Genomic DNA, 27,838 nt, shown 5'->3' with positions numbered 1-27,838 from the left:
TCTATGATTAATAAATATAATTATTTTTATATATGAAATTATTATAATTTACATTATGCAAAACTGAAAAAAAAAAAATAACGAAAACAAAAATGTAATTACATTTTTTGTGTATAATTTTATTAAAACAAATATGGAAAATCAGAAAAAAAAAAAAAATTTATAGTAGAATTTTAAGATGTTAAATATTAAAAACATATATAAAAAGTAAAAACAAAATTTAAATTGTTTTATTAATTCAGTTTTCCAATGTCCATCGTCTCATCGAACTCTAAAGAGCATTTGAATTTTAAATAAAATATTTAATTATTGGTGTGATTAAAATTTTCATCACTTTCATCATTGATGATATGCAACAATTGAATAAAAATGCAATTATTGAGGACAGAATAATTAAATTTAAACTTCCTTTTATATAATAGTAAAGATTACGTTAAAGCAATTCAAAATGCATTCAATTTCATTTTACATATTTATATTATTTTTCAATTTATATTGCAAAATCAATATCTTCCTTTTTATTTCCTTGGGATTTTTCAGTGTCAAATGACATAAAAATTCTTGAAATCAAAAAGACTTAAACACTCGAAAAGTGCTAAATATCATTGGTTTTATCAATAATAATAAAATCATTAACAAGAAAATTAATATCCTTCTTATAGAAAAGAGATTGTACAGGAGGTCTTAAACGATGTCAAAAGAATGCACCATTATGTATAATATCACAATTGCACCCTATTCTTAAATAGATAAAAAAGTACATTTTTAATTCTTAAGACAAAATTCAATTCAAATTAATCTAATTTTAAGCCAAAATATACGTTAATATTATATGTACATATCTGAATAATATCTGAATAATATGTAAATATTATGTTGAAGTTGAAGCGGAAAGTGAACAAAGGGATTGACTTACATTTGCATTGTGACACATTTTTTCATTAACAAATTGTAAAACTATTAATTTTTTTGTTTCTTATTTCCTATGCGCACGATCAATCTCGTCTTCTATTAAGTTTCTAGCTATAAGAGTTGAAAATATATGAAAGCACAGTTGAAAATATATGAAATTTAATGATGTTCTATTCGAAAAGCTCGATTCTCGTCAAAATGTTAAATTAACCCCTTTGTCAACTTAACTCGTCTTATATTAATATTTGCAAATAAAATTTATTTAAATCTTTTACAAAATTATAAAATAAAACTAAAAGAAAAAAGAATTCATAAAAAAAAAGTAATTAAAAATTACATATTTAAATATTGCCTTAATTAATTTTTCATAAAATTAATTTTGTTTTACGGGTTGTAACAAATTAAGTGCTTCATTAATGTTCCCGTCAACAGACTCTAATAAGTAAGTTAACCATTTTCCTTCATTTCGGTAACCCATTGCCATCATTGCAATAATTGCATTATTAATGTGTGACTCTAAAAAAAATATTAAATTTTATACAATAAAAATTCAATTTTTTGAATGAAATAACCGGAACTTACTCTTATGGTATGTAGTATTCGCATCAATATATTTAATATTATCCAACTTTGTATTCTTTTGAATATTTTGAACATTTTTTTCAATTTGGAAATCCTTTTGATTAGATTCACTGTTTACTTCAACAGAAGAATTTGATTTCTGATTTTTATTTATTTCCTCATTGCCATTCCATTCCATTTGATTGGTTTCTGAATTTGATTCATCTTCAGGATTTGCTTGTTCAGCAATTTCCACATCATCATCATTATCATTAATTAAAGAAATAGAGTCTGCAATATCAGAATTATCTTCAATAGAAATCAATTCATCTGAATCAAATTTTGGTAAATCATTTAGATTTGACTCCTTTTTTTCATTATTTTTAGTAGTAGTATTATTTCTAGTAACAGCAATGTCTACTGTAATATTAACAGGATCCAAATTATCAGTATTAGATTGTTCAATGTCAATAAAACTAGGCTCACCGAAATCAAAACAATTATTATTATTGTTGTTAGTGATACTAGCAACTGAACAATCATTATTATTATTGTTAGTAATGCATATAAAATCATCATCATGATCATTGCTATTTATATTGTTATTATTATTAACGTACAAAAAACTGTAATCAGTTTCTCCATTGTTGTTGTTATTATTATTATTATTATTATTATTGTTGTTGTTGTTAGTAGAGGTAAATATCATCCCTGAAGAATTATTTCTGCTACAGAATGAATAGCCCCAGCCATTGTTGTTGTTATTGTTGTTATAATTATTATTATTATTAGTGATACTGGAATTATTATCAATGTGTTTTCTATTATACGGGGAGCCATTACAATTGTTATTATTATTTATTCTACGTCCATACACGTAACCATTATTATTATTGTTGTTATTGTTATTTATAATATGACGACGATAAAAGCAATGGTTATTGTTATTATTATTGTTATTATTATTATTATTTATATTCCTTGAAACATTGCTGTTTGTTAAGTTATTAAAACTTATTCCAGTGTTTACAATTAATATTTTTTCTGAAGATAAATGAATAAACTTATTAAATGATGTCTCATTAAATACTTCAACTCGATCTCCATTATTATCTAAAAAACATAAGTTATAATTATTCATCATTATTATTGTAAGGAAATTCTTGGAAGATTTTTTTCGTTGATTTTTACAAATTGAAATTAAAATATAAAGCAATGCATGGATCGTAATCGTAGAGCATGCTTGTAAAAGCTGAACAGTGAAAAAACTTTGAAATTTAATCAGATTTAATTTTAACTATGTATTTTATATTGAAAAATTTTCTACTCACCAATCCAATATAGTTTCTTGTTGAAATCTTTTTCAATATTTTTTTGTAATAAATTTTTTAAATCAGAATAATTTTCAAGAGACTTAGAATAAAGAACTCGAACAAATTCTTGAGATTGTAAAACTATTTTTACAGTAGCCATTTTCTTGCTCACAAAATTTTAATCTCGTATCCTTGTGTAATAAATTCTGCAAATATTGAAATATTTAATATTTAAAAAAAAATACATATGTATGTATGTACCTACTTATATTCAAATTACTGAATACATATGTAGTAATTTATGAAATAGGAAATTAATATACATATATTACAATATGTACCTCTTAATACAAAACACAATATTGTGAAATAGATTACAAATTCTGTTGACTTATTAATTAGTTTAGATTCAATATTAAATACGAACTATGAATTACGAAGTTTTTTGTTTTTATTTTTCTATTAAAATGAAATTAGTAAAGCTGAAATCAAAATGACAATAATAAAATATTCTTCTAATGCAATATATTTGACAGCTTTATGACAATGAAAATGAGCAATGGTAGTACTTATAGAAAAGAACTTTAAGCATCCAGGGTTGTACATAATTTGTAAATTCTTCGAATGTTTCATATTTTTTTTAATTTTAAAATTATGCTTTAAACGAGTTGCAGCTACACATTATAGCATATTTGAAGAATTTTAAAAATTACCACCCATTAAAAGCCTCACTTAAAGTGATGGAATATTATTAAAAAATATTTTGGTTTTAATTATAGAATTTCAACTTTCGAAATTGATTTTATTTAGAAACTTTGAATAAAAATGCATTGTTTCGTAAAATTTTTCAATAAAAATGATTTGCAAGTGATGCAAATATTACTCCTTTACCTTTTACCCTTTATTTAAAATAAGCTTTTGGAGTTGTATGGCAAGTACCCGAACCTGCCAAGCAATTCCACTAAAACTTTACAAAATGTCTGATCTATAATTGGATACACAACTGCCAAGTTTCATGAATCTGACTTTATTATTTTTCCAAATATTTAGAATAAGCTTTTCGACTTGTATGGGAGCTACTCGAACCTGTCAAGCAATTCAACCAAATCTTCAGAAATATGTCTGACCTATAATTGACCACAAAACTGCCAAGTTTCATGAATCCGACTTTATTATTTTTCCAAATATTTAGAACAAGCTTTTGGACCTGTATGGGAGCTATTCGAACCTGTCAAGCAATTCAACCAAATCTTCAGAAATATGTCTGACCTATAATTGGACACACAACTGCCAAGTTTCATGAATCTGACTTTATTATTTTTCCAAATATTTAGAACAAGCTTTTGGACCTGTATGGGAGCTATTCGAACCTGTCAAGCAATTCAACTAAATCTTCAGAAATATGTCTGACCTATATTTGGACACACAACTGCCAAGTTTCTTGAATCTGACTTTAATATTTTTCCAAATATTTAGAATAAGCTTTTCGACTTGTATGGGAGCTACTCGAACCTGTCAAGCAATTCACCCAAAACTTCAGAAATATGTCTGACCTATAATTGGACACACGACTGCCAAATTTCATGAATCTGACTATTATTTTTCCAAATATTTAAAATAAGCTTTTGGAGTTGTATGGCAAGTACCCGAACCTGCCAAGCAATTCCACTAAAACTTCAGAAATATGTCTGACCTATAATTGGACACATGACTGCCAAGTTTCATGAATCTGACTTTATTATTTTTCCAAATATTTAAAATAAGCTTTTGGAGTTGTATGGCAAGTACCCGAACCTGCCAAGCAATTCCACTAAAACTTCACAAAATGTCTGATCTATAATTGGACACATGACTGCCAAGTTTCATGAATCTGACTTTATTATTTTTCCAAATATTTAGAATAAGCTTTTGGACTTGTATGGGAGCTACTCGAACCTGTAAAGCAATTCACCCAAAACTTCAGAAATATGTCTGACCTATAATTGGACACATGACCGCCAAGTTTCATGAATCTGACTTTATTAATTTTCCAAATATTTAGAATAAGCTTTTGGACTTGTATAGGAGCTACTCGAACCTGTAGAGCAATTCACCCAAAACTTCAGAAATATGTATGTCTGACCTATAATTGGACACATAACTGCCAAGTTTCATGAATCTGACTTTATTACTTTTCCAAATATTTAGAATAAGCTTTTGGACTTGTATGGAAGCTACTCGAACCTGTCAAGCAATTCAACCAAATCTTCAGAAATATGTCTGACCTATAATTGGACACACGACTGCCAAGTTTCATGAATCTGACTTTATTATTTTTCCAAATACTTATTTAGAATAAGCTTTTGGACTTGTATGGGAGCTACTTGAACCTGTAAAGCAATTCACCCAAATCTTCAGAAATATGTCTGACCTATAATTGGACACATGACTGCCAAGTTTCATGAATCTGACTTTATTATTTTTCCAAATATTTAAAATAAGCTTTTGGAGTTGTATGGCAAGTACCGGAACCTGCCAAGCAATTCCACTAAAACTTCACAAAATGTCTGATCTATAATTGGACACATAACTGCCAAGTTTCATGAATCTGACTTTATTATTTTTCCAAATATTTAGAATAAGCTTTTGGACTTGTATGGGAGCTACTCGAACCTGTAAAGCAATTCACCCAAAACTTCAGAAATATGTCTTACCTATAATTGGACACATGACTGCCAAGTTTCATGAATCTGACTTTATTATTTTTTCAAATATTTGAATAAGCTTTTGGACTTGTATGGGAGCTACTCGAACCTGTCAAGCAATTCCACCAAAACTTCAAAAATATGTCAGACCTATAATTGAACACACGACTGCCAAATGTCATGAATCTGACTTCCAAATTAAAAAATTTGCTTTTGGAGTTGTATGGCAGCCACCCGAACCGGTGCAGCTATCCCATTAAAATTTCTAGAGCAAGTGTAGAATATAATTGGACACATGTATAGCTTTATTAGTTTTTGAAATATTTAACATAAAACCGTTGTCCAAATTAGTCCAATTACAATAGGGTTCGTCCTTAACACAAAAAAAAAACTTGTGAAAGTTTGGTGTCGATTGCATTATTCTTTTTTGATTTATCGTGCAATCGGACGGACATGTCTAAATCGACGCAGAATTTTACGCTGAGCAAGAATATCAGGGTATCATTCACGAAGTGCAGGGTATGAAACATATACTTACATATCTAAGGATGCACACATGTATGCAGATAATGCAGTTAATTAGTAATCAATACATACCTGCCTTTAAAAACGCATATTAAAAATAAAAACCCACAGAAATACAAACAAAATTGCCGTACTGAACTTAAACACTTTCGTTTTATTATCACACAACATACAAAATGAATTTCAAGGAAACGATTAAAATAAAAACATAAATACCTAAATAAAAGTACAAATTTCTATTACCTACAAAAAAAAATTTCAATTCAGATATTTTAATTTTAACAAAATTAATAAAAAAAAAAATTCTTAATTAAAACAGTTTTAATGTTAAAACTGTTCATATGTATTCTTTAATTGAGAAAAAGGAATATGAATTAAAAATATTGATTCTTGCATATTTTTATCTTTTATGAAATTTTTAATATCACACTTGAACAAATCGGCAATAATTTGCTTGTATTTTACATGAAATCCTTTAGAAACTATTTTGAAGATTTCAATAAATCTAAAGCTTGCGAAATATCACCATTCACTGATTCTAATAAATAAGTCAACCATTGTCCCTTATTACTGAATCCCATGTCCATCATAGCGATGATTGAATCATTAATATGAGGTTCTAAAAATTAAAAAAACCAAAATTTTAATGGTGTTTATTTAAATATATTTTATTTACTTACTTTCATGATAAATGCATTTGGTCGTAACATTTTTTTTTCTATCTGCATTGTCCTCTACAGGTGTATTACTTTCTAAAACTACCGATACTGGATTATTATCATCAGTGGTTAGCTTAAATTTATAACTACAGGGAAATGTTTTTATATTAAATGGTACGAATTCATTTGCATTATCGAGCTTAGAGCTGTTCAAATTAATTGAATCATCATTATTGTCGTCATTTTCTTGCTCTTTAGAATTTTTTGAATTATTAAAAGTACATCCATTAGTATTTTCTTCATTTTCATTTGAAGTTTTTTCTTCACGTTTGTTTTTGTTATCCTCTTGCTCTTCCATATTTTTTGGATCAAAAATATTTTTAAATTCTTTCTTTGTTTTGAAAGTTGTCTTTGATCCGTTAACATCTACTTCAACAGTACCACTAGCTGAATCTATAATAGTTGAAATCTTTTCACCAAAATTTGTAAATATATTTACTCCAGTTTTAAGTATTTCTGGATCGATAGGTTTTCCATTAACGTTTGCAAAGTGATTAAAAGATTGATTGGAATTGTTAAGGTTTGTGAAACCAAATGCCCTAACATTAGGCCGAAATCCATTATTATTATTATTAGTACTATTACTATTAGAACAATAACCATATCCAGTGCCACCTGTATGACCATAGCTAAAACCATTACCCTTATACTCATTATCAGAACCAAACCTGTAGCTAAATTTGTATTTATTTTTATCATTATTATCATTTGGATTATTTTCATTATTTCCATTACTGCTTTTCCCACCACGGTTTAAATTATTTTCATTTTTTTCATTTGAATTCTCACAATTTTTAGCAGAAGTTTCTCCTTCAGCCATACCAGACATCATTTGAAATAAATTTGCAAACAAACCTGGGTTAGAAGTTTTCTTATGATTTTTATTTTCCCTATTTTCATCATGCTTATATTGTCTTGAAGATGATGATTCATTTTTCTTTGATGATTGATCTTCAATTGTACAGAAATCGTTCGTTGGTGAACTGGTTTCAAAAGAAAAATCTTCACATTTTGGTATCTTATTGGACAAACGAATCATTTTGTGAATACTGTGTACATTGTTCTTTTCACAAACACCACACAAATCGTAATCTTCACATTCTAAGCATTTATAACGAAAACCGATAACTGGTGAAACATTGCATTCATCACATGTAACCCCTGTATGCACAGTTTCACAAAATTCATCACTTTCTTCATTGTTTTTCTTATTATCATCTTGCGTTTCATTCAAGTTTTGAATTTTTTCATTTTTTTGTCCATCAGACAAATCAGTGATTTCTACGAACAACTTTTGTATCGAAGAAAATCGGCAAAACATATCAAAAGAATAGTTGTTATTTATCTCCACCTCGTCGTTTTCGTCATCTGAAAAATTTTATGTTATACTTTATAATATAAATCGTAAGCAGGGATATTGATATGTACTTAAGAATGTACACAAAATTTTAATTTCGTGGGTATGTACATATATGTACATTATATTAAAAAAGGCGAAATTGTTTATACTTAATTGCATATTCTATTTTCCTTATTTTTGAAAATATTTTGCAATTTCCTATATTTACTTACCAATCCAATAAATATAATATGAAAACTCATTAAATGCATTTTCAATTTTGAAATTTTCTTCAATAAAGCTCATTAGCTGTTGAAAATTTTTCGGTGAATCCATGTAAAGGATTTTAGTATCATCTTCATTGGTAGAACATACAATTTTTAATACCGACATTTTTTTTTTCGTTTTTGGTTTATTTTAGAAAGCAATCAATTATATAAATTTTTTAATTCCTAAAATATTCAATCCGTGTGTAATTGCGTATTATTTTGTTTTAAGCCAAGTAAAACACAACCTACATACACGCAACACAACTGACAAGAGTATGAAAATTAAAAAATAAAATCAATAAATCGAGCGAACTATTTCTCTTCTATCTAACACTCTTTCTAGTAAAATTAAAAATTTCAGAGAAAAAAAATGTTCTCAGTTTTAAACGTCAGTTGTCAAAAACCATTCTATACAGTAAAGTCTGATTAAAATAATGCCACGATCAAAAATTATAAATTACTATAATCAAATTACTATGGTAAAAAATTGACACATTGAAAAATAATTGCATTTTAATTTTTTATACTTCTCTGTGCGCGTAAATCCCGTAATCTGAAATATCATTTGTAAATGTAATCAACTATAAATGCCCATAAACTAGCAATTTAAACTAAAATCAACTATTAAAATTAATTCATTGGTCCGTTTTCTATATTTTCTTCACAACTTTTTTTCTCTCATTTCATTTCAAATTTTAAAATTAAAAGACATACCTGAATAATATCATGTGTATATAGTTTTTGTAAAGCTTGTCAAAAGCAAAATGTCAAAATAATATCAAAACGTAAAATAAGTTCCTTCATAAGAAAAATGAGAGCCTTTTAAAATAGATCGTCTTAATGCAACGTGCCAATTAATTTACCTTTAACACTGATTTAGTCGACAGCATTTGAAATTTCACTTCACTTTCAAAATGTAAGTTTGAAATATTTAAAGTGAAATTTTTGAATAGGTTGAGAAGAGTATAAAAAATATTTTTCATCCTAAATTGGAAAACAGCTAAGCTCCCTTCAAAATTCTTTTAGAATCTAGCCTACCAAAAAGAAATTATTTTCGCTGAAAAAATTCTTTTTGTTAAAAACGTTGCAATTATGTTTATTATGTTATATTTATTTATACTCAATGATCTACTTGATGGAATATTACGATTAAGAGTGGAATAAACGAATATAACAAAACATAATGAACAAAATGAATAGAATGAAAACAATCTAAAATTCAACAACTCTAATTTAAAAATAGAACAATATGCTATTATTGAATTTTTTTTTAAATTTGAAGGGCCAATATAACGAATATTTAGTTCTGAATGTTGTGAAGTAAAAAACTAACATGGATCTATTTAAAAACAGATTTGAAGTTGCTATAATTTAAAAAAAGAAAATTTCTATTAATTGATGAATTCTGTCAAAATAATTTTGAATCATATAATACAAATGCGAGATTTTAAAATTGAAATCATTTTCATATTGTAAAAAGATAACGCTGTTATTCGGAAATATATATGTTTGAAAATGTATATGTTTTCTAAAGAAATGATATATGTATGTGATTTGTATTACGTATATATAAATGACGTTTGTGTATAATGTAATAAAGTAATTAAGTACAAAACTGCTACGTCGCTGCGTTTTTATATCTTGCTTCAACTGTCCAATCTTTAAAAATTTTGATACAAAAATTATTGTCATGTTTGTTGTCATTTTTAAATAATAAAAATAAGTAATTGTTTTTAAACAAACACAAACGTCAATTCAAGCATGTTCATTTTACCTATTATTTTTGTGGCAGTAATTCACGTGTTTTTTTTGCTCTATCTGCGGGATTAAATAACCAACAAAGTTCATGATTATTTTGTGTTAATTAAACATTTTCTTAAAAAAGTGAAAAATTATTTTTTTAATTTTAAAGTAAATATTTAAAAAAAAATATGGCGACATCTTTGGCTGAACAACTTCGGCGTTTAAAAGTGCCACAAACTTCTGTTTTAGTTGATAGTAAAATCAAACAGTCTATAATTTTTGATAAAAAAGATGCAGCTACAAAAGATAGAAAAACAATTTTTCAACTGGGACAAAAAGGCATTTCTGAACTAAGCGCTTTAAATCCAGCTTTTATACAATTTGAAAAGACTTTATTCGATCCTCATACTATTGAACTTGAAAGATCAGTTGAGAATTCCGAAGTTAATAAATTAATCAACAAAACGATAAAGAAATTTTTTTATCATCTTTCTCCATATTTTATGTTGCAACCAGCTCATTTATGTTTGGAATGGTTAATTAGACGCTTTCATATTCATCAGTTTAATAAAGATGAATTTATTGATCTTATATTACCATATCATGAAACAAACATTTTTGTGAAATGTTTGCAAACAATGAATTTGAGTGATCCAAATGGAAAATGGATATGGATGAATGCATCATTAAAAGCTGGTGTACCATTATCAAAGACAGCAATACAAAATAGAGCCTCTGAGGATGCTTCATTTTTACGATCAATTTGTAATTCAACGTTGGAATCTGTTCGAGAATTAGATAACAGAAGCAATACGTTGCAAACAAAAATAAATTTTTACTGTATTACAGTAATAGCAGCTTTAGAGAATTGTAAAACTGTTAAAGAGACTCATATCTCTTGTATTTTACCAGCACTTTTGAAGGGTTTCTCATCGAACTCTTTGGATTTTTCGGCTTCATCTTTTATGATAACAGCTCTACTGATTTCAAAAGCTAATTTAAAAGAAGACATTTTAGAAAATTTATTATCAAAAATTTGCAATGTGGAACATAGATCTCTGCAAATTGATATTCTTTTATTATCAATATTAATTTATCAGTTGCAAAGTGCTATAAAGCAATTTCCTGAAAAGTTACTTATAAATTTTATTTCAAAAAAATCTCATGTTTCTAATATTAAGGAATTATCTGAAAGAGGTATTAGAGTAACATTTTTATGTGTTCCTTTAATAAGAGCTTGTTTCGACAAGATACACAATAAAGACCCGGAATGGCCAAAGTGTCAATCGTTTTTAACAAATTTATTCGATGAAGTACGATTTCAAGAACATGAGAGTAAAATAGTAATAAGGTAAAAAATTTGATAAAATAATAACAAAGGTTTTAAAAGAAAATTTGCGTTTTAGGTCTATTTTAGAAAGCAATCAAAGTACCAAACGAAATTTTTCAGAAGATGACATTGTGGAATTAGACTCCGACGACGAAAATGAGCTTTTACAAGAAGATATTAAAAAAATGTATTCCGGTTATTTATATCAGCTAGAAAAACAATATCCTTCAGTATTTGATATAATAGTAAAAGAAACAATGCAAGGACAAGGCAATATTTCTGAAAAGAGAAAACAAGCTCTTAAATTTATATTAGGTATATTTACTTTCTATGAGCTATGATTTTTACAATTTTAAAACCCATATAAATGTTTTATAGCTTTTCGTTTAAAATCATCTTATTCCGAAGATAGCACTTCTATATATGAAAATCTATATCATCCGAATTCAGAAAACCGTATTGCTGCAATAAATTATATTAATCAGAATTTCCGCAACCTTACCTTAACAAATGAAGGTAAATCGATGATAAAAGATAGCTTAGCGGACAGACTGAGCGATGACGATCAAAAAGTTTTAGTTGAAGTTTTGAAAATTTCACCAGATAATTTTTTAAAAATTATGGATATTGAATTGTACTTGGAGAAACTTATTAAAATATTTATTAGGTGTAATTCACAGAAAAATATGGGGTTTACTATTAAAACCAATGTTATTGAACATATGACAAATGTAGATCTTGTTAAAACTTGTGATACAAACCGGATTTTAATAACTCTTCTGCCCCTTATTGTGTCAGAAAATGAAAATGATTTAAAATTATTAAAAAAGCTATCAAAAAAAGAATCAATAACATTCATTCCATTTTTAAAGGAATATTTTTTGCATTCATCCACTAAAATTCCGAAAACAATTCAAGATTTCGAAAATATTATGCAAGAAATCAAAAGTTTTCCGATTCCAGAATCTATTTTAAAAACATTTGAAAATGTGAATGAATGTTTTTATGAAAATTCAACAAATTGTACATTTATTTTATTAGTTTTAAGTCATAGTTTTTTAAAATATAAAACTAATGCAACGTTGAAACTAAAGGCATTCAAGATATATGAATCAATTGAAAAACGAATGAAATTTGTTCCACAATCAAATAACTTCTTACAAGTTATAAAACCGAATAGTATATCGTTATCAATCGCTCTAAATTTCCTATTATCACTCTTAAAGGATTCATCATGTGAAAAGAAAACTTTTACAAGTCAATCGGAAACTTCCAATCTTTTAAGGAGGATTTTCGAAGTTGTACTTACAAAAGCATTTTCAGAGAAAAATTCTTTATTGAAAGATGAATATGGTTATTGTTTAAAAAATTTATTGAAACAAATTTTTCAATCATCTACCGAAATATTGGAATATCTCTCCTTTTACTTTATATTTGATAGAATTAATAAATACAACATAGATTATGAATTACAAATTCGTGCGATAAAATTATTTAACTGCATAATAACTGGAGATAAAAAGGATTTTAGTATTAACCGAAATATATTAATTAAATTAATCTTAGGATTGAATAATTCTGAATCTATTATTCGAAAAACTATCATTGAAACTTTACAGAACGTATTGAAATTAGAATCTGCTGTTAGTGAAAATGATTTGGCTATAATATCGAAGATATTAGAATCTGAAAAAGAAATTTTAATGGATGAATTTCAAATAACAGTAGTGTTTTTCACATTACTTTGTTATTCTGAAACCAATGATAAAAAATTTATAACAATTACTCGTGATTTTTTAAATTCAGTTTTGAAAATATTAAACGACGATAAAGAGAAAATTGTTTTGAAAGCTCTTCTGCTAAATGTTATGAAACTTGCAAATAATACAAAAATTTTAGAAAATCTTATAAATTTGGGTTGCAAAATACTTGAGGAGGCAAAATTAAAATTCAAAGATAAAATTGCTTTAGGTAAGAAATTGTAGAATTAAATGTTAACATTTTAAACAAATCTTATAAATCAATTTTATTTGTAGAGTATTTCTCCGCTGAAATCTACAAAAATATTATAGATAGATTTGATGCAGAAACAATAACAATTCTGGCAAAAAATAGAAATGCATGGGATTTCATTGAAAATTCGCTCGTAAATCATAATATTCTAATTAATATAAACGGAAAAATTCAATCAATTGCTTCTATAATAATGAATGTCTTTGAAACAGATGTGTATGATAAAATGCCTGTTAAATATAAAGAAATATTTTTGCGACATATTATCGGAGCGATGTCAAATGCTACTGAAAGTACGGTTTCCATTACTGGTGCAAAATTAATTAAACGTTTACATCTTGACGGTGATCATATAAAAACTATTTTAATCCAAATGAAAAATTTATGTGGAAATAATCCTAATAGTGGGCGTGCTATTTCTTTACAGTCTACAGTAAATTGTTTGAATTTGGCAGAATGGAAAATTGGAATTACATTGTTAGAATTATTACAAAATATTAAAAATATTGAAAACTCCGAAATATTAATACCAATACTATTTGATTTGTTAAGTAAATGTTTAGAGTTTGAAGAACAGGTTGCATTGGATTATGCAAAACAGTTAATTTTGTCCTGCTTAATAAATTTGAGTCAAAAAATTCAAGAAGTTATCAAAAAATCAAAATACAAATTTAATGATAATACTTTAAGAATGGATCTCGTAGTTCAATGCATTCGTTCAACACAGAATCCACAAACCCATCATCATGCTCTAATGCTTTTGTCTCATTTTGCTAATATAGTGCCACAGCAAATATTACATAATATTACAAATGTATTCACCTTCATGGGTTCGTCAGTTGTCCGACAAGATGATTCATTTACATTTCAAATTCTTATTAATGTTATTGAATCTGTAATTCCAATGCTTGTTGAATCGTGTAGCGATGGCGGTATATCAGAACAAAACAACAAGGATTCAAAAGTAATACCAATTCTTAAAGTTTTTTCGGACATAATTTTAGATGTACCTGAACATCGTCGATTACTTTTATATACAAAACTAATTAAAACATTAAACGCAAAACAATATTTATGGATGTTTTTGTGTGTTCTTTTTGAATCACATGTTGTAAATGATGATAAAGAAAAGTTACAGAAATCTAAGGTTAATAACCGAAATTTGGGTAGAAGTTCATCGCCAGAAGAACTTCCAAAAAGATTATCAATAGCATTACAAATTTGTAAAGATTTTGAACCTACCATTTTAATTGAAACTTGTGTAGCACTTTTTGTATATTTAAGAAAATTGCCAGAAGAAAAGGTCAAAGAATCCAATGAAATGAGTATCGATGTTACAGAATTGGGTAAATTCATTTATTTTTTCTAAACTCGTTTTATCTCTTTTTATTATATTGATGAATTTCTCATTTTTATAGAAACATCACTCTTTTATGTTATCAATCATACTGATAAGCAGTTTAGGCATTACAAATTTTCCATATTACAATTTATGTCAGCTTTAACCTCATCAACCGATTTCGTTAATTCAATCGCAAGTTTAAGTCTACAGCAACAAAAATTAATAAAACCTTATTTTCAAGATTTTATAATAAAAATACTTAGTTTTATACCACATGTTATGACTGCTGCTGAAAGAAATGCTGCAACAAATCACAATAAATTTTGGAAGATAATATTGCATCATTGCACAGAAATTTTAGACAACGCTATTTCATTGTTATCTGCTGATATGCTACTTCTTGTTGTACATGGCTTAATTCAACATCAACTTTCGGTTGTAAGAAAGAAAGTGATCGAATTATTAATTACTAAATTACAATATAAAATGGATTATTTTGATAAATGTAACAAAGAGAATATGATCAAACTTTTGGAACCTTTGAAGGATATTATAAAGTCAGTTTTAAATAAAGTACCAGTAGGGTCAAATATAAATTCTAATCATGATGAAGCTAATATTCAACATTTAGCACTTATTGCTATTAAACTGCTATCTAAAGAATTAGCCCTGATATGTATTGATGATTTCAAAGAAATATTAGCATTATTATCGAAAATCTTAAAAAAACGATCGTCTACTTCGAAAACTATTGTTGCTGCTGTTGTGCTAGCAATATCAGAAGTAAGTTATTTACACTTGATTGTTAAGAAAGATATTCATTTGTTTTTTTTTTACATTTTAGATATCATCTAATTTGAAAGCTCATTCTATATCAAATCTTTATAAATTTATGCCATATATAGTAGAAGTTTTAAATGATGAAGCTGAAAATATTAAGAATCAAGCACCAGATAATATAACTATTGCAATTTTTGCTGGCGTATACAAGTTGTTTGATTCGTTACCCCTGTTTTTGGGACCTTATTATATGGATTTATTTGCGTTAATAATTAAAGTCTGGGTACAACTAGATAACAGGATATCAGATAATCGTTCTCAAATGATGTACAACAAGTTGAATTCAATATGGTCAAAAGTTTCTAGTTCAATTCCATTACGATTATTAACACCACATTGTGAAAATATTTATACAAAATTGATTGAGGAAGAAAATTATAGGGGAATTATTTATTTAATGAAACTATTGAAAGAAAGTTTTATTAATACGGAAGGAGCTGATATTAATATTTTACAAAATGAATTAACAAAATTTTTTATAACTATATTAGATTTTCGTACAAATTTGAATGACTGTATAGATACGAAAGAAATTAATGAAATTGAAAATGAAATTTTAGAAACATTTGTAAGTTTAATTCTAAAATTATCAGAAAGTTCTTTCAGGCCACTTTATCAAAAGTTATATGATTGGGCTATGAGGAATTCAGGAAATGATAATGATAAATTATTAAATCGTGGTATTACATACTTTTCTTTGTCTGAAAAAATTTCAGGAACACTTAAATCACTTTTTGTATTATTTGCTAGTGATTTTATTCAAGATGCAGCAAATTTATTAATAAAATGTAATTATAAATCTGAAAAGTCAGATAAAAAATCAGATAAGTTAAGTGAAAAATTCGAGGAAAAAAACAAATGTGTTATTTTATTAGAGAATATTTTGAAAACATTATATAATATTTTCTTATATGATACACAAGGTTTCATTAGTGTTCATCGTTTTGATATTCTAATGTCACCAATAACTGATCATATAGAAAATACATTGGTAATTGGTAATGAAGAACTTCAAACAGTTTTAATTAATTGTATTTCACAATTGGCTGTAGTAGTTTCTAATGATGTATCCTGGAAACGATTAAACTATGAAGTTTTATTGAAAAGTAGAAATGATCAGATTGAAATTAAAATGTTATCACTTAAAACCTGTATAGAAGTAGCAAAAAAATTAGGTGAAGATTTTAGTTCACTTCTACCTGAAACGATACCATTTATGGCTGAACTATTAGAGAACGATAATACTATTATTGAAGAAGCAGGAAGAAAAACTGTAATAGAATTGGAAAAAGTTGTTGGAGAATCATTACAAAAATATTTTTAAGAACGAAAATATTGTAATACATATTTTTGATATTTTTTTTAGTTTTGTTATTGATAAAAAATTCTAACATAACTTTTTTATGTTAATAAAAAATATTTTAATTCAAAAATAAATCTTAAAGAATTTTAAATTGATCTTGTATCTTAATTAAATATTTTAAATTTCTAATAAATATTTAATATAAACTACTTACTGAAAAAATCAACACAAAGTGATAAATTTTTATATTTAAATAAATCTCATTATTTAAAGTATGAGAAAAAAAAAATTATCAAAATTTGTATCAGTAAAAAATTTTTGCTAATTATTTATTTATTAAGCTTTGTAAAATATATTTATTTAATTAATATTTAAGAAATGTTCATGTAAACCACTATTACATAAACTTCCATTGCAACGTTTACAATCTGGATCACCAGCAGTACATTCAGTTGTTGTTGTTTCACAACCGCGAACAATGTATCCTTTACTACTCTTAGTAACGACACACAACTCTTCTGGGCTAGAACATTTTTCATGTTCAATTTCCGTTAAATCAATCCATTCTTTACAATTAATATTTTCTGTTGATGTACATTTATAACATGATCTAACTGTATCACGATTGCAACCATTCTCATCAAAACAATGATAACATTTCTCATCATTTGTTGTACTTTGAAATCCACATCCTCGTCTTAGATCTCCATCTAAAAGAAAGAAAAAATAATACATACATGTAAATGTATTATAAGAAAATAAGCAATGATTAACCTCATAATTTAAAAATAAAATATTGTTAAAATTCGCTAAAATTGCCCAATTAACAATTGGACTAAAATTGAATATATTTAAAATTTGACTCCATATAATTTGATCAATGAAAATTGAATAAAATTATTGAGTAAGAATTTAATTTACGTAGAATTTAGACCTTGATACTTATTGTAAATAAAAATTTGTTTAATTTTATTTACCTTTATTTTCACATGAAAAACATGATACTGTTTCATCTGGGCATTTTATATCGTTTAAAACTTTTGTATTCATTTTACAATTTAAATCGGTTTTTGAATCACATACATTACATTTTATATCAATACAATCACTATTACAATTATCACCATAACATTCCCAAAATTTCGCTGTTGGAAACATATTTTTATTTGATGAACAACCTCTTTTCAATGAATTCTCTTTTTCATCCCAATGTATAAAACATTTTTCTTTATGACCATATAAAACAACTTGACTACATGTTGCTGTTAAATTTGTTACAATACATTTTCCTTCTTCTTCTTTATTATCACTATAATATTGTGTTTGATTTCTTTTACAACCATAATTACGTGGTGTTGTCCATGGACCATGTCTATATTCACATAATTGACATGTTGTATTATATGTACCTGGTTCATTATTACAACCATCATAATTACATTTTAAACAAATATTTTCACAATTTTTATTTTTATCTTTTGTAACACATCCTCTTACAATTTTTTTTTTATCAATAATATCAGTAAAACAACGTGCATTATCATTTTCAATATAATATTGACATGGTAATGGTTTATATAAATTACTATTTGTAACATTCATACAATCTGTACCACCATTACATTGATAGCATTTAAGACGATCCGGTGGATAGATTTCATGATTACATAATGATGTTTCACATGCTTTACAAGTTTTACTTGGACAATAACCATTTGTAATAATAGATGAATAGCAACCACGATGAGTAATACCATCACTTGCTACAATTAAAATTGGTAAAGAAATATGTATAATTAAAAGATAGGATATAGGAGGTAAAGTTTAAAAAAGTAAAGAAAATGTGTGTATGTATGTGCATACAAAAAAAAAAAATGATGAAAATCCAAAATTAAGTGAAAATTGTTTAAATTTTTTTTTTTCGTATTATTCGTGTAATCGCTTTATAGTAGGTAAAAAGTGCGTTACGTTTGTTTTTATTGCATTATCGTATATTTTGTTTAAATATCACTTTTATACACTTACCAACCATTACAACACATTTATCATTATCTGGGCAATCTGTAACTTCAAGTTGTTTTCCTGGTTTAATAGCACAATCTGGATCAATATTCGATTGGCATTCATAGCATTCAAGGAATTTAACTACAATGTAAAATATAGAAAAAGTATAATTCAAAAATATGTATGTACATAAAACTAAATAATAATCAATTTTGGATTAAGGCAGTTATCTGGAAAATTTACTATAAATCTAAGAAATGTAAAAGAACTTGGATTATGTTCTAGCGTTCAATCATTGTATAATTTTACTTAACATAAAATTACTATTTTTTATAAAACGTCCTTAAAATTCTTAATATTTTTTAACTTGAGATATTCAGTCATTATCTAAATCAATAGATTGAGGTTAATTCGAAACACTCCTCATGGATGAGGCTGTCCAACTCCCATAATATCTCCAGTTTTATACTTGGGACGGTGATATTATAGGTGGAATCGTGGAAAGGCTACAATAAGTCAGGAATGGCTGCAGTGGATCGGAGGGTTCTCCTGTCACACTCGGTTCCCTCAAATATCTACAATCTTAAAAATCTACAAATTCTAAATCTAACATACCACAATTAACATAGAATGGCGTTAAACTTAAAACAAATATTATTTGCCGCAAATACATTTTAACAGTTATTTTAAAAGAAAATAGTTATAGGAACTAAAATGCAAAATATTAAAAAAAAATAAATTAAATTCGTAAATCTTAAAATATAAATAATGATAATAATAATAATGATAACAAATATCAGTACCCGTTTATAGCTATCAGAATTTAATCTTAACAGGTGATCGATATGATTATTAAAAATTTACTATTTTTAACATATTTATTATATACCTATATATACATACATATATGTATGTACATATTTTTATAATCTTTAGTTGGCAATCAAGATTTATTATGGTAAATCATAGTTTTTCAATTAAATTTTTATAACATTTTACAAGACAATTAATTCAGCGTTGAGTATGCAATTAAACAGGATTTATAATGTAACGTGTGCTTGTACATATATATACGAGTATATATTGATAAATAAGTGATATTATTACCATTTACCAATAATAATATTAAATATTTTATTCCAGAGCTTCTACTTACATACACAGGCTGCAATTGCAGGTAATGTAGTATAATGGAAAAACGTTTTATTAAAATAATTCTCTTATTACCATAATTTTGCATAAATTTAGGAGTAATCTCGATATAATGATGTCAAAGAAGTTTGCAAATTGAATTGTATTTCTATTTTTATTTAATTTAAAATCTAAGGGTAAATTTTTGGGTAAGAGGATGATTTCATGAGAGGAAGGTGGCAAAAATTGAATTTTATTCTTGTAAATATTTATTGGTATTTACACTGGACCTAGTTTCGCACGCGTTTATACATACGTACAAAATCCTATATAATTTATTTAAATAATTTTAATATTTCAATATAATTAGCCGTTCTTACTTACAATTATGCAAATATTCTAAAGTATTTGAGTGTGTAGTGATTTAATATAGCCCTATAAAAAGTAGTTTAAAAATATTAAATTACATAATAGTCATATCACTTGTTGGTTTTCACTATAGAAATTGAAATTTTGCAAATTATTTATACAAAATTACAAAATTTTTTAAGTTTTATTTTAGATAATGCATTTAAAAGAATGCAGGTGAGTAAATTGATTTATATATTCGCACAATACTGCAACATACGCTTTTATATAAATTGGGATCATCATAGGTAGTCCATATCAATATTTTTGAATTGACAATGAGAAATTCATTTACATACTTGTGATTATTTAATTTAAAATAAATATTGTAATGTATGTATAAATATTTTTAAGTCGTTAATAGTAAGTAAAGCTGAAAGTGAACGAAAAAAAAAATATAAGAAGTATTTGAAATATTCAAAGTCTTATATGAAGTCACTTTTCGGGCATTCTATAGCCGTACAGAAACACTTAGATCATCTACTCTGCGAGTATTTATTCTGGATTTCATTTTTTCTTTTCCGAGCTGGAAAAACCATCGTGTCTTTCCTTGCATTCCCTGAATTGATTTCCATTAGATAATAAAACTTACATAAGAGCTTTAAATGCACCTTCCTTTGGATTCTATACAACACTCTCTCACTATGTAAGAATCTAAAATATAATATCAAATTGTATATTCGACACTAATAATAAAAAAATAAAATTTTATTTATTAAACTATGCTGTATACAATTTATTTTTTTAGCGTTCAGTTTTAATAGGCATAATTTTCCAATAATATTCAAATTCGGCCTTGTTAAATTATTGGAGTTACTGACCTCTTTTGCCCTGAAATTGAACATATTGAAAATACATAATTAATATATAATTATTTTATTTTATTATAAATACATTCTTACTCATACAAGTATTGTATGTTTTCTTAAGCGTATAATTTTCACATTTTCCTGAAATTTTAAAAAAATTCTCAAGATATTATAAAAATTATATTTATATAATAGAAAATTTAGCGTATAATTTGAATTTTATACAGATTATAAATAATTATTTGTAGACAAAATAATATTTACATAATTAAAACAAATAAAAAAACAAAATGAGACGAACGAAAAAAAAAATGATAAAATCATAGGTCATTTTAAGTCATTGCGCTTAATCAGATTCTGACGTTGATTAACTTCTGTTCTTTTTTTTTTTCGTTGATCAGGAAAAGTGTAATTCATAAAGAAGAAATAAAAAGTAACGAACCAGTTTACATTTGTAAGACAGATTGTATTAGTAATATAGTTGATAATATGAAAGATATGTAAGTGAAAAATTTTATTGTAATCGTCATTGACTGAAATAAATTTATTAAATTTCATATAGAAATTGGAATTTAAGGAAGATGAATGTGTATATGTATGATATATTGTCAGGACATTAAAGAAAATTTTAACATTTCCGATTAAGAATATGATCCTAATTTAAAATATGTGTACCTGTGGGATTTCTTCAGGTTCCATAATATAAAATAAGATGCTGTTTATAATATTAATTAAATATGCTGTTTATAATATAAAACGTATAAGGTCATCCGACATGGTCAGCTAAAGCATATTTGTTCAGTCGTAGGATAACAAATTCGTACGGGTGCCACAAATGATTAACTCTATTTTTTCTCGTTTCAATATAAAAATAATATATTTAAGTCGAGATTTAAAAATCTCTGTTCCCATAAGCAGAGTAAACTGCTAAGTCGATGTTTTTCGGGAAGTTTTGAGGCTTAAACTTTGTTTATACTTGAAACTATACTAATTTTGACTGAGACAATTTAATTTCTTAAAAATAGTTGTATTTTTTTAAAAACTTTTGTATGCATACAAATTTGATTTTTTTCACAAAATTTAACCTACATTAATATTATTTAAAATGTTTTGACTTCTTATAAATATTCGCAATCTTCGTGTATGTTAAGCATAGATATTAACACATTGTTGACCGGGAATTTCATATGACGTCTTCCGATAACGAAGCCTATCATACTCTTAAAAAATATTAAAACATGTAATTTAATACAATGTGTCCAAAGTTCCTTATAAATACATTATGCAATAAAAAAGTTTCTAATAAATATATTATGTAAAAAAAGTGTTGAGAATTTTCAATTTTTCCCAAAAATCGCCGGACACACGCGTTAGTTCTTATAAAAAACACCCGGTCAACAATGTGTTAAGAGTACGTACAATCCAATATTTCATTTTCTATTGAATTTTCTATATAGGTATGGCCAGAATCACGTTAAATCAAATTAAATTTATTATTTAATTAAAAATAATTAAATAAAATGTACCAATATTAATTTTTAATTGCAAAGGGTAAATCCGGTAAGCTAAGCTTTCTCGTAAAATATTGTACATGAATTAATGGATGGGTAGGACCAAAATATTTATTACTTTTTCATATTATTAAAATATTTAATAAAAATAATATTAAAAATCTTCATAATATAAGAAATTCTTAATGAGCATTCTAAAAATTCATTGCGTATATTATATACAAGTATGAGAAAATAAAAAATATATAAAAAAGTTCTTAAAGTAAATAATAATGACATAATTATTAATATTAATAACAATAATATAATTGGTAGTATATAGAAAAAAAAGGTATTTTAAGTCAAAAATAAATAAATGTGTAATTGAAAGCGTAATGAAGCGCAAAAAACTAGAAAAAAAAACTTAAAAAAATAAATAAAAGTATGTAACGAATTGTGTATACATACTTTTTACCGATCGTATGCCTATACAATAAGGGAGGTTATGTGATAGCATTAAATTTCACATGTCGTGTTTTCGCTAGGAAACGCAATTCTTCGTGGTAGGGAAGCGTAAATAAATTATTTTTAGATAAGATTTCTGTCGATTTTTCCATCTTCCAATTTTGACTGAATTGATTTTCAATAAAATTTTTATTTGAGTTTACTTTGGCGATAAGTCGGTTTGATCAACTTTTGGAATATTCCAAGTCTCGAGCCGATCGTGCGCGCCGATTTTTCGTTTTTCGATTAGAAATTAGTTTTCTTGAAATTTCATATAAAAATTTCGTCTGACAGTACGGGAAACCATGTCACTTTTGAACCAAATTATGTGTCAACAACTGGACTTTAATTGTTTGACAGTACGAGAAACCACGTCATTTTTGAAAGAAATTATGTGTCAACAATAGGACTTTTATTTCGGAACAAATTAACATTTTTTTTACGCATATAAAGAGAAATAATCAACCAGTTTTGTTGAAATTTAATATTTAAATTCAGAGTATAAAAACAATAAACTTGTAAATACCTTGGGTATATCAGGGTTCAGAAGGGGCCTCATATATTCTTTATCATATCTACGGAACTCATTGATTAAATTTCTTAAGATTTAATATTTAATATTAAAAGTTATTCTCACATTTTTGTGCAACATTTTCGTTAAACTGGACAATATACCTTGCGATCGGTTATATGCCGATCAGTTCAGAATATTTTTAAGAGAAGAGATTAAAAATTGTATTGAAAAAAAAAAGTTTTTTTTATTTATTAAAAAATTTTTGTTTTTTTAATAGTGTTAGAGTACTATTATACTTACTCCCGTTTTTTTGTTATTCTTTTAAGATTATTTATGGAAGTTTTCTTTAAGAACATTTAATTTTAATTATTAATAACATTTACGGTTTTGTAATTAAAGCACAGTAAATTAAAGATTTATTTTATGCGCTTTAGAAATTTTAATAATTTTTAATTATAATTATAAAGTTAAATATTTAAAATTTTTAATTTTAAAGTACAAGAAAATAATTATAGTGATTTTTACAGTGATTTTTTGATATTGTTGAACAGATTCAAATTTTACATAATTGAATTTTTCATAAAATTTAATAATTATACGTTATTATATTAATAAAGTAAAAGGATTAAGTAATAAAGTAAAGTTTTGCTTCTATAGAAATTGTGAAATACAAGTGAAATTGAAATATTCAATTTATTATTATAGTAATTATCTAATATAATTAAAAATACAGAATATTATTCGTATTAAGTGTAATTTTCTGAATATTTGTGAAGTATGAGTAATAATAATTCAAAAAAAATTAATAATACTATTGAAAATAAAAGTAATAATATAGAAAATATTGATGTAAAAACTAATATAAATAATATAAATAATTTTAATAATAATGATAATAATGATCTATATAAAGTTGATTTAAATGAAATTCCAGCAATGTTAACAAATATCGAAAAAGATCATATATTTTCATCAAAATATAATTTAAATTCATCACAAGAAACAATTGAACTTCCACCATATTATGTAGAGTAAGTATATGTATATGAAATACAAATTAAACATAATATAGGGTATGCTCGAGACTTGATGGTATTTCCGAAACAGGGTGATAGACGCATAAGAAACAGAATACCTCTAGACGCAAAAGAAACACATAGTATACTCATTTTGTCACTCTATTGTAGGAATAATATTGAGTCTCGATTACCTTGTATAAAAATTTTTTCTTGATATTAATGTACAATTTGTTTATGTATGTATATAAAATTAAACGTGTAAATCGATCTTTGCGTATATACCAATATGTTTTGATCCGATAATTTCAATTTGAGTAAATGTTTAGGAAAATTCAATTGATTTTGTTTTGACATTTTTTTTTGCAAAAAATAATATCAAATCAATTGACCTATACTTACATATATTCATTTTTTAAATTTTAAATTAATTTATTTGTAAAATTTATGAATACGAGATTATATATGAAAGTGTTTACCCTAAAAAAAAATTACAAATTTTATTGAAATTTATTTCTTAATTTACTATAATTACAAAATTAATTATTTGAGAATTTTCAATAAAACCAAAAATATTTGGTTAGATTTAATAATTTATAAAAATTTTGCAAAAGCTGGAGGAGGAGGAGGAGGAGTAGGAGAGGGGAAGGATTTTAAGATGGAATTATTGCGTTCGAATATTTCCATTTTGAAAAATTATTTTGATTGTTTTACTATGTGTATTCATACAAATTGTTTGAAAAATTTTCTGGCCGATTTAGTATATTTGGATTTCATACTATGTCAAATCGATTCCATTCTGCAGTCATCAGCAAACTTTTGTCGGTTATGGGCAAATATGTACTATCTGAGTATGAGTATAAGCCACTCGAGCTTCTTACATTACGTACTTACAAGAAAAATGACATTTTCAATTGACTTTATTGAAATATTGTATGAAATTTTATGTTCCTATACCTGTTATCTATGATTAAAATTCTCAAAATTTCAATGGTTAGCATGCTGCCCATGGATCGTACTTTCCCGACGGCTGCCTTCCCGATACAATATTTTAATTAAATCGATGTTGCCCTTGCGTTTCATTTCAAGAAATTAAATACTCTACACTCTATGCCGAAATAGGTGATAGTTGTTGTTTTATATGTATGGTACCACATATGGTACCAATTTGTTTTAAGTATTTTTTCGAACCATTTGATGTTTCAACTTTTAATTAAGTCGAGTTGGTCTATTCTTTCTAAATGCCATACAGAATTCATATGATTGTTATATTTATAATTAGCATAATACAACGAAATAATGTGGGTAGTTCCAGGCTATATGTACAAAGTTTTTTCTATTATAAAAATAAATGTACGTATATGAGTATAGCAAAAATATTAATATTATTTATATAAAAACATACACATTATATTTAGAATGAATGAATAATATTTCTTTACAATATTAAAAAAACTTTTCTTTTTTTATTGAATTTTCTCTATACATAAGTAGTAAAATTTCTATATAAAATGTTCATTTCATATTCATAAACTTTCTTTTTAGGAAATTTTGTAATAAAAAGAAAAAATTAACTAAAAAATAAAAATAAAATTTTATATTTTTCTTTTATGAATTTTCTATTGAAAATAGCTAGTTTTAAAAGATCTTTACATACACATGTAAATTTTATTTTCTCAATACTCGTAGTTTCATTTGATTTTCATCTTTATTCTCATTTAAAAAGGATAATTGCTTAATTATGAGAAATTAAAAGCTTATTAAATATTTATTCTGATACTATTATTAGGTCTATTATTAAGTTTATTATGAAAAAATTTATTCGTTTTACACATACATATTTGTGTTTATTTTCCCGATACAAGAGGGATAATCGAAAAATCGGGCTCAATTTTTGTTTTCATATAAATGGGGAAGATTGTTATGTTACTTCTGTTCAAATGTGGTCTTGATTAATATAAAAGTACATATAGTTGTATATTAAAGTTGTATGTAATGATTGTAAAGTTAACAAACTCCGTTAAACCGTAGCAAATAGACCTTATTGTTCGAATTCTTATAAACTCGTAATCATGGACATTGTGATCTTAAAAATGCAGTGAGTCTTTCGCTTACAAATCGCTTACAAATCGAATGTAATTAATGCCTTCGGATATTAGTTTTAATATTCATTATTATCAGTTTCTAAATCTTACCATAAATTGCTTGAATTTTGTAACTGCCCTACAGGTTTTCGTTACAGGTCCTCTAATATTTGATCTTTAAATGAAATATGCGGTTAATTTTTGATTGCGGTTAAAATTTAAGAAGACGAGAAAGTTACGAAGTGTAGATATTAAAAATAATTTAATTTTGTTAGACTAAAGAAATGTCTGAACTATTCAGACGGAATTTTTAATTAAATGCAGTCTTTAATTATTGCAGTTTATAATTTGAATGAAATGTTATTAAATATACATAATTATTGAGTTTCTTTTATATTGGAAGTACTATAGATCAAGTATTGGAATTATTAGATCAATTTGTGATGACCTATTTTTAAATGAAATAAATATTTGATTTTAGGGATGAGCTTGTTTCCATTAATTAGATGAACTGACTAGTCTTATGTCAGTAGGTGGACCTGGCCATACTTAAAGCATTGAATATTAAATATTATTTTAAATGTGCCTAAATGGCATAAGTATATTTTAATAAAGTAGCAGAGGTTAAGTAGCGGAGTTCGGTTGCATACTTACTTATATGGTGAGCAGCTATAGAGGGATTATATATAGCAGTTTAGAGGGTTCGTTACAATTTATTCATATTTCTTTCTATAAATATATTATACATAAATAATTTTTTTCTTTCTAACAAACATCATTGATTTAAATTTTAATTTGAACAAATAACTCAATTTTAATATATTATTTAAATGGTGATGAAATAATTACACAAATTTATTTGATAATAATTAGACCTCATTTACGTTATTCAAATAAAATATATTTTTTTTTTTTAATTAAACACATAATTATAATTTTAATTTATTTACTTAAAAATAAAATAATTTTATAACCCTAATAATAA

General features: G+C 25.7%; 3 protein-coding genes across 3 annotated transcripts; 1 reads left to right on the top strand and 2 right to left on the bottom strand.

The window, feature by feature from the left end:
- Nucleotides 1-393: 393 nt before the first annotated feature.
- On the bottom strand, nucleotides 394-8,625 carry LOC129618535 (putative uncharacterized protein DDB_G0286901). Its single transcript, XM_055533339.1, has 6 exons — nucleotides 8,287-8,625; nucleotides 6,676-8,082; nucleotides 6,479-6,614; nucleotides 2,805-2,959; nucleotides 1,495-2,586; nucleotides 394-1,428 (listed from the first exon to the last, which is right to left on the bottom strand). The coding sequence occupies exons 1-6, from the start codon at nucleotides 8,444-8,446 to the stop codon at nucleotides 1,286-1,288; spliced, it is 3,093 nt and encodes a 1,030-aa protein (XP_055389314.1). The 5' UTR covers nucleotides 8,447-8,625; the 3' UTR covers nucleotides 394-1,285.
- Nucleotides 8,626-10,081: 1,456 nt separating this feature from the next.
- On the top strand, nucleotides 10,082-17,041 carry LOC129618586 (HEAT repeat-containing protein 1 homolog). Its single transcript, XM_055533422.1, has 6 exons — nucleotides 10,082-11,416; nucleotides 11,472-11,710; nucleotides 11,774-13,366; nucleotides 13,432-14,754; nucleotides 14,827-15,533; nucleotides 15,595-17,041. Exons 1-6 carry the CDS (start codon nucleotides 10,254-10,256, stop codon nucleotides 16,912-16,914), a joined length of 6,345 nt encoding a protein of 2,114 aa, XP_055389397.1. The 5' UTR covers nucleotides 10,082-10,253; the 3' UTR covers nucleotides 16,915-17,041.
- A 120-nt stretch (nucleotides 17,042-17,161) lies between these two features.
- LOC129618587 (uncharacterized) lies at nucleotides 17,162-19,589 on the bottom strand. Its single transcript, XM_055533423.1, has 4 exons — nucleotides 19,513-19,589; nucleotides 18,919-19,038; nucleotides 17,871-18,656; nucleotides 17,162-17,603 (listed from the first exon to the last, which is right to left on the bottom strand). The coding sequence occupies exons 1-4, from the start codon at nucleotides 19,568-19,570 to the stop codon at nucleotides 17,254-17,256; spliced, it is 1,314 nt and encodes a 437-aa protein (XP_055389398.1). The 5' UTR covers nucleotides 19,571-19,589; the 3' UTR covers nucleotides 17,162-17,253.
- Between the last annotated feature and the right edge of the window lie 8,249 nt (nucleotides 19,590-27,838).

The sequence above is a fragment of the Condylostylus longicornis genome, unplaced genomic scaffold (genome assembly GCF_029603195.1).
Source record: "Condylostylus longicornis isolate FDR11 unplaced genomic scaffold, ASM2960319v2 ptg000009l, whole genome shotgun sequence".
NCBI lineage: Eukaryota > Metazoa > Arthropoda > Insecta > Diptera > Dolichopodidae > Condylostylus > Condylostylus longicornis.
The sequence above is the reverse complement of the archived record's forward strand: the minus strand, read 5'-3'. Positions and strand labels throughout refer to the sequence as shown.

What these genes read in the sequence shown, in the direction of transcription:
- LOC129618535 (XM_055533339.1), bottom strand. Translation starts at nt 8,446, where the DNA reads ATGTCGGTATTAAAAATTGTATGTTCTACCAATGAAGATGATACTAAA. An exon ending in CAAGAAACTATATTGGATTG is followed by an intron (nt 2,587 to 2,804) that starts GTGAGTAGAAAA and finishes TATGTTTTTTAG; the next exon opens with ATAATAATGGAGATCGAGTT. An exon ending in GAATACTACATACCATAAGA is followed by an intron (nt 1,429 to 1,494) that starts GTAAGTTCCGGT and finishes TATTTTTTTTAG; the next exon opens with AGTCACACATTAATAATGCA.
- LOC129618586 (XM_055533422.1), top strand. Translation starts at nt 10,254, where the DNA reads ATGGCGACATCTTTGGCTGAACAACTTCGGCGTTTAAAAGTGCCACAA. An exon ending in GAGAGTAAAATAGTAATAAG is followed by an intron (nt 11,417 to 11,471) that starts GTAAAAAATTTG and finishes TTTGCGTTTTAG; the next exon opens with GTCTATTTTAGAAAGCAATC. An exon ending in CAAAGATAAAATTGCTTTAG is followed by an intron (nt 13,367 to 13,431) that starts GTAAGAAATTGT and finishes TTTTATTTGTAG; the next exon opens with AGTATTTCTCCGCTGAAATC.
- LOC129618587 (XM_055533423.1), bottom strand. Translation starts at nt 19,570, where the DNA reads ATGTATTTGCGGCAAATAATATTTGTTTTAAGTTTAACGCCATTCTAT. An exon ending in TAAATGTGTTGTAATGGTTG is followed by an intron (nt 18,657 to 18,918) that starts GTAAGTGTATAA and finishes TTTTAATTGTAG; the next exon opens with CAAGTGATGGTATTACTCAT. An exon ending in TTTTTCATGTGAAAATAAAG is followed by an intron (nt 17,604 to 17,870) that starts GTAAATAAAATT and finishes TCTTTCTTTTAG; the next exon opens with ATGGAGATCTAAGACGAGGA.